At 32.2% G+C, this 12,500-nt stretch overlaps 1 protein-coding gene across 5 annotated transcripts in view; it reads left to right on the top strand.

Moving 5' to 3' along the window:
- Positions 1-12,500, top strand: part of LOC137626328 (uncharacterized) — a 422,549-nt gene that overhangs the window by 118,819 nt on the left and 291,230 nt on the right. For 3 of the 5 annotated variants that reach the window (XM_068357398.1, XM_068357401.1, XM_068357399.1), the window contains one exon: positions 951-1,053. In XM_068357398.1, the coding sequence (XP_068213499.1) occupies positions 951-1,053 (103 nt within the window). The remainder of the gene's footprint in view (positions 1-950; positions 1,054-12,500) is intronic. The other 2 variants (XM_068357402.1, XM_068357400.1) reach the window with 1 other exon arrangement.

Genomic DNA, 12,500 nt, shown 5'->3' with positions numbered 1-12,500 from the left:
TCTTTCAATCTTCCAAACATTCTTTTAGTTATCAACACATAATCCATTAATGCCCTTTCTACTACTCTTCCATTTGCCACTCTTACCCATGTATACTTGTTTTTATCTTTCTTTTTGAAAAAGCTATCACTTATTACCATCTCTTGTTCAACACACGTATCTACATATATATATATATATATATATATATATATATATATATATATATATATATATATATATATATATATTTCAAATAATCCATATATGTTAATACATTAAAGCCTGGATTCTCTTAACGACCTCGGGATCAGAGCCCCAGGCGAAATCACTCAAAGACTATAGTATCAGACCGGCCGGGATTTGAACCCTGGTCCAGGATACCTGTATGCCAGTGACCATGCCACTCAGCCACGAAGAGTGGCCTGGTCACTGGCATACAGGTATCCTGGACCAGGGTTCAAATCCCGGCCGGTCTGATACTATAGTCTTTGAGTGATTTCGCCTGGGGCTCTGATCCCGAGGTCGTTAAGAGAATCCAGACTTTAATGTATTAATATATATGGCTTATTTGAAATGTGAAAAACACGTTTAAATTTGCAAAAATTTATCATTTATATATATATATATATATATATATATATATATATATATATATATATATATATATATATATATATATAATGTCCATACATAGAGCAAATATATATTTTTATTTTGTATGTATATACATATGTATACACACATATATATATATATATGTATATATATATATATATATATATATATATATATATATATATATTTATATGCTGTACATATAAGTTTATATTTCAATAGTCATTAAATAGTTAATATATGATTATATGCCATACAAACTAGCAATAACCGATTTGATAACAGTATTAATATACAGAAAGTACATAAGCTGTGAATGTCTCTATTACCATGAAAATTTTTCTTTATCTCAGCAGAATGTCGTCAGCGTGGACAAACAACTCCGTCCCCGAGTCTGAAATTCCTGGCTCCGTGGATGAAGATGGTGGCCTTCGTCAGCAGAAACTGTTGAAGCAGGTAAGTCGGTTAAGGATAATTGGGGGGGGGGTTGCTATTATTATTATTATTATTATTATTATTATTATTATTATTATTATTATTAAAGCTACAACCATAGTTGGAAAACCAGGATGCTATAAGGTCAAGGGGCGCATTTCGTATGGGCCAATTAGAGATAAGTCAAGGCAAGATGTATTCTCTCGATCTTAAGTCAAGGTATCATTTTGGGCGCGTTTTCTTCACATCGTTTAGTTAATAAAATATCAAAATTCTTCAAAATGGTACATATCTATTGGGCGATATCATAGAATGGGGAAAGAGGCAGAAGTGCTTTAGAACTGGTTACCACTGGGTGATAGTTCCGTATTTGGTTGACTGACGACTCGGTAGTTAGCTGGTAGACAATGGACAGTAGTTATAAAGTTCTTAATTGCAAGGAGCTCATTGGCACAAAACTTGCACATTTTCACCTAAGGGAGTTAGTTATTCATCATCGACCATGGGAAGCACTATCTGAGAAACAAACCAAACAAAAATCTGCTTGATATTTGACGGATTTTCCTTTCATGTAGACACCGCATTGAAAAAAAAAACGGAAGTGTTTCGTGGTAATGCACAAGCAACAAAACCAGATGTAGAGTTGAAGACCCCGAAGTAGGACTGAGGAAAGTGGAAAAAACGTAAATAAATGCAATGACGGATCATAATGATCCAAGTGATTCTAAGAAAAATACAGGCTCTGAAATTAACGGCCAGGCATTCAAAAATCATACGATAAGAACTAATTTCAGTGAAAGCGAACTCGAACCATAAGACCTAAGAAACGTTTCTATATTCTTTGTGCGGGGAGCATAAGAAAACATTCCCGGTTCGTGATATCTTTCGGAATATGAAGTAAGAACGAAGAAGAAATAAAACATTGTTATATTCACCACGAATAGTAATCTAGAATGCCTGTGTAACGAAGTGACAGGTATATTTGTTGACGGAACTTTCATATGCCGCCCGAAAATCTTCTGTCAGTTTGAGTTTCCAAGTATCTGATGATGGTTAATTATTAAAAGTAAAATGAAAGTATTGTTTTTGTACTGAAAAGTAGCCTTGAAACTACTTACGCCCAAATGAAATAATCAGTGTCATAATGGAACATATTTTTTTCACCAAATGAAAACAAATAACAAGCCCAAATGATTAGTTTATTTCAAAATAAAGGCGCATCTCCCAAATGAAATGCGTCTAGCCTAAGGGCTTCAACGGGGAAGAAGTAACTGTGAGGAAAGGAAATAAGGAATTAAACTACAAGAGGAGTAATGAACAATTAATATAAAATTTTATGAACATTAACAATATTAGAATAGATCTATCATATAAACTATAGAGACATGTCAGCGTGTAATTTACAAGTCTCCTTTCATAATATATATATGACTGCTCTATTTTGATAACGATTTTACTATTTTTTAACAGTTATATTTTTTATCATTTTCCTTTTATACTTTATTTTTTATTTCTTTATTTTTTTTTTCCACGTGGGGCTGCTTTCCTGTTGGAGCCCTGGGTCTTGTAGCACCCTGCTTTTCCAACTAGAGTTGTAGCTTGGCTAGTAGTAATAAAAGTGATAATAATATTTTATTTTCCCTATGATATTATTTGTCTTTTCCATTTTTCCATTCTCTGATTTCTTAATCATCTTGAATGGTGTTTTATCATTTTATTTGTGCCTTTTTCTATGTAACCTTGTGCCTTTTATTGCCTTCGAGAATATTTAAACTCTCCTTCTTTATGTCAGCATTGGTTATTTTAGCAATGTATTTTATTTGAGATTTTATCATTAAACTCACTAAGCTGGTCACTTGGTAAGTTTGCTTTCCTCTAATTTCACTTGCTCCAGGAGGAAGATCCTTACTTGAAGGTTAGGAGGATCCTCAAAACGATTTAATTGTTTTGAAAAACAATGTGTACTCCTGTTAGGTTTGGTAAGTTCCACACCGATGTATCTCAAGAAATGTTTGTATTTAGAATGTGACACAATTAATAGTTATTTTTAATCAAATACATACGTACAGTATATATATATATATATATATATATATATATATATATATATATATATATATATATATATATATATATATATACTGTATATGAGTGTGTATGTATGTATGTATGCATGTATGTATACGTTTAGAATCATGTGTTTGTGTATGTGCATACAAACATACATTCATATAAGTGGATTCTCGAAAACTCAGCATTCTTTTTACAATTAATATTATCAGGGAGCAACACTTGGAAAAACCTTTATATAGGTTACTTTCATGTTGTTGAATTTGTAAGATAAAAATGTGGAGTTTGATTTAAAAGAAAAAAGAAAATAATTAATGCATCGTCTGAATCAGTAGCAATTCGTTAAAACTCCTAAAACTTAGTCTTTCAACTAAAAACACTCGATAAAAATCAATTCCTCTAGCCAACAACAATAATTCCCTATCACTAAATTCAATCAGTTCTTCCTCGGTACATTGTCATTCCTGTCTAAAATTTTCAAATAATTTGGAGCATTGTTTTTTAACCTAAAAACAACAACAAATGCAACTGTTTCTAGTCCACTGCAGGACAAAGGCCTCCGGCATCGTATTCTTATCGTGGGTGGGGCCATATTTCATCACCACACCGGCCATTGCAGTTTGGTGATGGTGGGAGGCTTTACTTTGATCGATCATAGCAAACCCTCCTAGTATGGGTGGCCCTGACTAACAGCTTTGCTGATCATGGCAATACATAAACTCTTTCCCTTCCACCACGTTAAGGTATCCCTACTCAGAAAGGGATTGTTTTCTAATGTTTTTTTTTAAATGGAGAAACACATAAGAAGGACAAATGAGCAAGCTAACTAAAATCTCCCTCAGCTCCGTTATCGGTGGTAATGAACAGCATTAAGTGAATAATGTCACCAGCTAATCCAGCGCTGGACCAGTTACACACAACCAGCAGATTTGTCAATTAGAGATCGCATTGTCCTTAATGACCAACCGCTCTGTGTGGAACTGTATTTTTGGATACTTTCTTTTTTTTTTCTAATCTAAAACATGAACATGGCGAGATAGAGATAATAATTTTTTTCAACTACTAAAGCGTAGTAGGACGTTAATAACCTATAGATATTTCCCTGTGTCTATCTGTTTATTTACGTCTCTATTTGTTTGTTTGTTTAAGGTGCCTTAAAAGGGGATTGGTTGATTTTGATAGAATTTTGAGGTTGGGCTGTGAGCCAAGATATCGAGAGAGGTTTGATTATAAGGTCACCAAAACTAGATTATGGATTCACGATTATTTGACCCTCTCTAGGTCTTGGTTTCTTTTTTCTCTAGTTTATAAGCATTTATTAGAACATTTTATTAACACTTCTGATTTGAATTTTGTTGATTTATTTTAGCCTTGAGTTTTCAATACTGTAAAACTTTTTTATGATAAAGTGTTTCAGTTTAAACTTTCCATGTTCTGTAGCTGACATACTCGTGTGATTTTACTTTTTAAGTATTTCTTAGTTTTTTTCGATCTTTCAAATTGTGTTGTATTTCTCTCCGAAAAAGTATTTATGAAGATGGTCTGTAATAGAGTGAGCATGGGCAAGAAAAGGATATTAGGATACTGGTCAAAATCACCTGGGTAGTTGTTAAGAATACTTTAGGCTTTCATTCTCGCAAGCTGGTACCTGTCGCCTGTAAAGTTTACCTTAAAGCAATTCTGTCAAACTAAAATTTGTTTTATGAACTTTTGAATTTTCCTTTCATTTACAGTAAATTTAAAAGAATTAAAATTCGAACTTTTATGAAATTAGCATATGCTTAATTTTATGTACAGGTACTTAAATCTTCTTCTTCTTCCTCTTTTTTTTTGTGCTACTTCTCGCTGGGCCCCATTCATTGCGAACGCTGAAAACAGTAATAGTTCTTTGCAACGTCCATGAAGTTTTCATCTCTTTAGGATAGAGAGAAAAGATTTGAGTTTTTAGATTTTATTTACAATTTGTAAATTGTTCGTGTTTAAAGGTCTTGTCGAGTTTAAAGTTCTATGGGCAGATTGAAACCCAAGTGATCTCACTATTGTTCTTGCCAATTTATTTATTTATTTATTAGGTAATTTCTTAATAATTCAAAGGGAAGTTTTAAAGGATATCCTAAGGTTACGTTTTGGAGCCACTCTAATTTAAGAAAATCACCTTGAACAAAAATAATTATATTATACATATATTCGAATATACGTCAGTATTAAGAAAAGTATTCATTGAATCGATTTGTGAATTTGGTTATTTATGTAAGGTCTTTTCAGTCTAGTATTTCATGGTACGATGATTTTCATTTCAGAGATTAAGAGCAGTAGTTAGGTGTAACTAGAAAATAAAAAGTCCGATAATTTTGAGAACTAAGGTAGTTAAGCATATTAACCTCTCATAAGAGACGATTCATTAACCACTCCAGAATTTCTCTTTGATGACTCTCTCTCTCTCTCTCTCTCTCTCTCTCTCTCTCTCTCTCTCTCTCTCTCTCTCTCTCTCTCTCTCTCTCTCTCTCTCTCTCTCTCCATTTCGTGTTTAAATCCCTACCATGTCAGATAACTTTAGTCTGCAAAGTCACTGACCATAGTATATTCGGCAAACTGCGTCGTGTGATGCCTCACTGAAATGATGCAGAGCATGAATGTATGAGAGGATTTGAGCCACGCAAGCAGGAAACCTGTGTGTTTTCGTTTTAAGTTAAAACCGAGGTCACACCCAATCCACAGTGGTTGCCCAACGCATTTGGACCGACGACCATTCATTGTGTACGCAACCCGTCAAAAATGACGGCTAAAATTTTAGATAGATATGCACACATGCACATCTTTCTCGCCATGGTAGGACTACTCCTTCTCCCTCCTATCCCAGGGATGGGGAGAGCTGGGTGTTACCGGAAATATATACCTGTGGGTATGACTACTTCCTTTCCATACCCCAAGGAAGGGAGACCTGGGTGAGACTGGATAAATGAATATATATATATATATATATATATATATATATATATATATATATATATATATATATATATAAATATATATATATGTATATACAGAGAGAGAGAGAGAGAGAGAGAGAGAGAGAGAGAGAGAGAGAGAGAGAGAGAGAGAGAGAGAGAGAGAGAGAGAGAGAGGGACTTGCCTTTTATCATATATGGGAGATGATAATCTATTTAATACTGATTACTTTTTTTAATATTCCTTTATAGAATGCAAACTCAAATGGATATAATAAAGTGGCCGAGTGTTCCAAAAAAGGTGTTAAGAGATACATAAGCAAGTGTCGAAAAAAAAAAATAATAAATCTCTACATAAAGTTACGAACAGTGGCTAGTAAATTATGTTACGTCTTTTCTTAAACTCTAAATTATGATATTGTTTTCTTAAACTTGAAATTATAATATATTTCTCCTTATTGAGATTCCATAACATCCTCTTTCACACTTTAGAATTACTATAAAGCATTATTGAAAATTACTATATAGTGTATACTAGACTAAGATTACAATAGAAGGCTTCATGCAAGATGAAATTGCCTTCTGTCATCTTTAATTTTATAATAGTATTTTTGCATTTCTTGAAGTTTAGAATTACATTTTGTTTATTTAACTTTCAAATTGCCCTCTAAGCTTTAAAAGTTCATTATATCCTTTCTTGAATTTTGAAATAATAGCATTGTATATCTAACAATCAAGTTTTACTCTATCATTTCTTGAACTTTAAAAACGCATTATTGGCTTTCTTGAACTTACAATTGTCATCCATTGGTAATCCAAAAAATGCATTTGTGTACTCTCACAGTGTAGTGAGTATAATACTATTTTAGTAAAACAACATATATTTTGTGATTGTAAAATCTTTAGGAGACAAAAGATATCTGTGTTGGTCAGAAAGGTTTCTTCAACATTCTATCGGATTTTAAGTTTCTTTGTTTTTAAAATATATCGTTCTTAAGAAGTATAGGTTTTATAGATGAAATTTAAATTTCTATTTTCCACAAATTCTTACTTTTTTTTTTTTTTTTTTTTTTTACTCATATTTGCTATAAAAATATATTTTTCCGTATCGTATTTATTTTGGTCAGCTCTGTAAGGGTCGAGTTTTTTAATTTATTTTTTTTTATACTTGTATATTTACTTTGGGAATATTATATTTTTGCCTACCGAATTTTTCTGGCCAGCTGTGTAAGAGTTGAGTTTTGACTCATTATGCTGTGCTAATCTCATATTGATAAATAATCCACTGCTACATTATATGGAATGAAATAATTATGGCAGGGGATAGTGAAATATTGAGTGTACTGAAGGAGAACGAAGATAACTACCCTGTAGAAGTTATGAAGCATCGCTCATAAATCTTTGAAGCATTACCTAATGGAGTAAACAGCCAGTGTCATATGTCTTAAGATATCTTGAAACTGGATTTTGATTATGATGATCTGATTATTCTGGAAAGCCAGTAGAAGGTTCTCTTAGCCATTTTTAGATCCAAATAATGTTTCACAGCGAATAGCGTGTGCAAATTGTTTCAGTACAGTTATAGTACCATTACGAAAATTTTTGTTGATTTCATTTTATCATATTTCCATAGCTTTCAGCTTCTAATCCTGACGAAAATGTCAAATGATAACTTTCACTTTCTGAACCTTACCAAACGCCAAAACCTTATCTATATTTATGTACTGTATAAATATTGTATGAGAAGTATTTTCTTATGAAGTGTTATGTATTAAATTTTTAAAAACTTATACATGTTTACGTCGATAAATTATGTTGTTACGACAGCGAGTATAAACTAATTAATTATTCAATAACGTTGATAGCACTTCATTAATTATGTTACTCTGATCGTTGAGTTAGAATGATGAATGGACTTTCAGTCATGGAATTATCGACTCTAATAAATGAAATGTAAACAGATGATTAAATGAATCATTAGTCACTAAAGCAATTTCATTTGGTATGGTTAGGTAAAACTTACCAACCTGCGATAGGAAACCTACGGCAGTCGTGCGTAGTGTTTACCCGACTTAATTTTTTTAAAGGTTCATAAATGTAGATAGGGCGACATATTTGAGAGCTTCTTCTTAGTCGGATACATTAGTTTTATTAAAAGATATAAATTACATTTAAATCATGCATCGAAAGCTTAACATGATTTGAATGTGCTTATGAAAGTTTGATTCGTTTAGGAAATCCTGGCAACGTCATCTGTAAATTCTCTTTTTTATTTTCATGATTCAAGAATCACCTATAAAAGTCTTGCAAAAACTTTATAATGAATTTTTAAAGTGTATTAAAGTTTATGAATAAGGCAATAAAAGGTTTGAACTCCTGATTAACTTGAATTTGGTATGTGAATCAAAGCCAATGAACAATATTTGGAACAGTTATTATTTAACTTAAGTGAACTTTTCACAATAAGGCTTATCAAAGTGGATGAATTGGCACTGAAAATTTACAACACCTGGAAGAAAACTATTCACCGGGCTTAACAAATCCATGTAGACATTGCAACGTCTGGTTAATTCATTAGAAAGCCAATCAAATCTGATGGAATTCGGCCGTCCTCTGTAATCCTGTGGAGTCCCCCGTATGTTTACAGAATGGAGGTACAGGGAACGAGAAGGAGAGGGAGACCAAAGCGAAGGTGGATGGACTGTATCAAGGATGACCTTCGATCAAAGGGATTAACCGGTGATGAAGTGTGGGATAGAGGTAGATGGAGAAGGTTGGTCAGAAACATCGACCCCACATAAAAGTGGGAGAAGATGCAGACAAAAGAAGAAGAATTAGATGGAAAGAATAAAAGATCGGAAATTCAGGATCAATTATTACGCTGCCACCAAATTCTCAAGGGCTGATAGATCCTTATTTGGTAATATGCTGTTTCTTTGTTATCTCGTTTGGAACGTATGGTAGTTGAGTTACATCTGATACAAATGAACTTGCTTGATATTGATGCGCGCGCTCGTATTTTTTGTGTTCTATATATATATATATATATATATATATATATATATATATATATATATATATATACATATATATATATATACATATATATATATATATATATATATATATATATATATATATATATATATATATATAAAACAAAAAAAAACAAGAGCGCACATTTATTGATGTGCGCTCTTGTAATTTTTTGTTATATATATATATATATATATATATATATATATATATATATATATATGCATACATACATACATATATGTATACATATATACATACATATATATATATACATATATACATACATATATATATGTATATATATACATACATACATATATATATATATGTATGTATATATATATATATATATATATATATATATATATGTGTGTGTGTGAGAGAGAGAGAAAATGTGGATGCTCGTATATATATATTTATGCATACACATGTGTGCAAGTATATTTATGGATGTGTATGTATATATGAATATATATCTGATTACATATTCATGGCTATTCCATTTTTTAAATATAGACTCGTCTTAGTACAAAGAAATTGTAGGTACCTATTTAAAGTCTAGAAAAGCACATTGAAATCTGACCTGTCCCTTTTACAGATAACCCCCTTGTCTAATGGGATGTAAGCTCTGCCCACGAGGGCGCCGATGTGTTTTCGCATAGACAGATTTCATATTTTTCGTTTTTTTTTTTTCACAAATGTTTGTATGTATATTCGTAATGTCACTAATATATATATATATATATATATATATATATATATATATATATATATATATATATATATATATATTTAATGTAAAAATCTTTTATCAATAAATCAGTCCTCTTGATGATGTGGTAAGAGACGAAACCGGCCAGGATTCATCAATCAGTGTTTTCACTTTTCCTTGTGGTTTACTGCATCTGAGCATCATCTATTCCTGTAGATTTTATGCATTCATATATATATATATATATATATATATATATATATATGTATATATATGTGTGTGTGTATTTGTTTGTATATATGTATATATACTGTATATATAATTTATATATACAGTATATGTATGTATGTATATATACTGTATATATATGATCATCATTATTATTATAAGCTTAGACTTGTTGTACTGATATTGCCTCCCGGTAGAAATTTGATTACTAAAATTCCTCTGTATAATTTACGACATTGTTATGCAGGAATCTTTCTGAGTGACAGCACATGATGCCTGGGCTTCAAAACTATATGAAAATCGGTCCAATGTTCCCACAATGATTTCATACTTTTAGTTGGACACGGATTTTATCTTCCCGTTAATGAAATCAGAGGGAGGTAAAACATTCACCTGTTACGTTACTTTGTCCAATAGATATCTAGATATTTGATTGATTGATTTCAAATAGGTTATTTGAGAGATAACACTAGTTTAGGACAACATATGGATCCATAGATTTTATGCTGATAAATATTTTTTTTTTTTTTTTCATTTTAGTTTTAGGACTTTATTTAGTTCGTTATAACTAGCCTTTTAGGAACAACGTTTTGAATTAGCATGAATTGGAGTGACTTTATATTATAGGTTGTAAAAGAATAAAGATGTATTGCAGATATTAGAAATTGCATTCCAGTAAAGATAATGATCCCCTCTTTCTCTCCCCCGCGTCTTGTGCACACATGGCCTTTCCAGTCTATTTACAACTCATATTGAAAGTTGCTTCATCGGCAACTATCCACTTTTTGCATAACCTTGAAATAGATTTCAAATTGACATGGTAGGGGGAAGACACAAGGAACCAGTCTGACGGAGTACTCTGGCAATTCGATAAGAATTCTACTTTGTGGAAAATTACTCGTAAGTTGAAAAACATACATATATGGGGAATTATTATGATAATGGATACATTCTCCATTAAGGGTACTTCTTCATTCAGAGTAATTGGTCTCTTTCTATCCACCTTTGCAATATTAATGATTGAAGTTAAGGAAGCCTGTTAGGCGAAGTTAATCTTAATAATGCTTGGACGTCATGCAATGCTGGTGAACAGAATTGTATTTGAGGCTAAACTATTTTGTTTTGGCATCTTACTTGAATCTGATTATTGGTAATCGACTTACTGTTAATAGAAATGGCCGCAGGGAAAATTTATAAGGTTTCTGGGTTATATTGATTATGAAAGTAAACAACAAACTGGTGAAGTAGGATTCTTAACATTTGCTGGCTCATTCTCTATCTCAGGTGTTATAACAATAAGTTGGTCTATATCTCGTTATACATAGAGTATTTGCTTATCAGGTTTTATTGAATGACAACTTTGCTTTTATTGATTTGTAATGTATGAGTCACTGAAAATCGTGGTTTGTGCCGTATTGAGTTTCCTGTCTAGAGGATAGCACCAGAGGTTCAACCCAGAGTTTAACATTATTAGTCCTTTAGGGTCTACATATTTTGTCCCTTTTAGTCTGTTATTTTTTGTTCCATTGGTCATTCTTTTCTTTAGTGTGTCTGTCAAGCTTGCTTTGTTCTTTCAACTCTCACATGGAATAACACGTTTCTGTCAAGTAACATGGTACAATTACAGAAGCTTGTTAGATAGATATGTTAAGGTAAATCATTCTAAAAAGAACAAATAGATATGCATAAATGAAGATCGTTCACTAGTCTGGCGAAGTGTAAATTAGGTTTTCTTAATGTTACGACTTTCCTAAATGATAATATATATTGGATGTAAAAATCCGGAAGAATTGTACAGAACTTTGACAAGGACCATAACTATAGTCCATTTCTTTTAGCGATGCATATTTGCACCGACTCGCAGCGGTGCCCTTTTAGCTCGGAAAAGTTTCCGGATCGCTGATTGGTTGGACAAGATAATTCTAACCAATCAGCGATCAGGAGACTTTTCCGAGCTAAAAGGGCACCACCGCGAGTCGGTGCCAATATGCATCGCTAAAATAAATGGACTTTAGTGAACTATAAGCATTGAATATTTAATATTTTGCATGCCCTCTCTTCTATGAAGATTTTTCTGGAGAAATCGGTAGTAGTGACTTTGTCTATGATCGTCATTTTATAGAGTTGCAATTTGGGGAGAAGTACTTCACAAACGCATCATTTAGAAGGCTTTTCTTTTCCGAAGAATTGTGATAACTTACTCATAGTTACAAATGTGAAATTTGCTTACAAAGGTGGTTAGGTTTGGTAGGCAATACGTATTGCCTTAATAATGCTTATAAGAATTCTTGGGAGTAGTATTATTGGATAAGTTATATGTTTATATATAAACTTATGAAACTATAAGAGAGATTACTCGAGTGCCATATGTGGATGAGATCATGATGAGGGGTAGATGGAAGGGGTTTGGGCATGCTCTTCGCGCTCCCCTAGAGAGATTAGTTCACCGAACGCTCAGCTGTGCTCCACAA

The sequence above is a fragment of the Palaemon carinicauda genome, chromosome 33 (genome assembly GCF_036898095.1).
Source record: "Palaemon carinicauda isolate YSFRI2023 chromosome 33, ASM3689809v2, whole genome shotgun sequence".
NCBI classification, from domain to species: Eukaryota; Metazoa; Arthropoda; class Malacostraca; order Decapoda; family Palaemonidae; genus Palaemon; species Palaemon carinicauda.
Note: the sequence above shows the minus strand (reverse complement) of the source record. Positions and strands in the feature narration are given on the sequence as shown.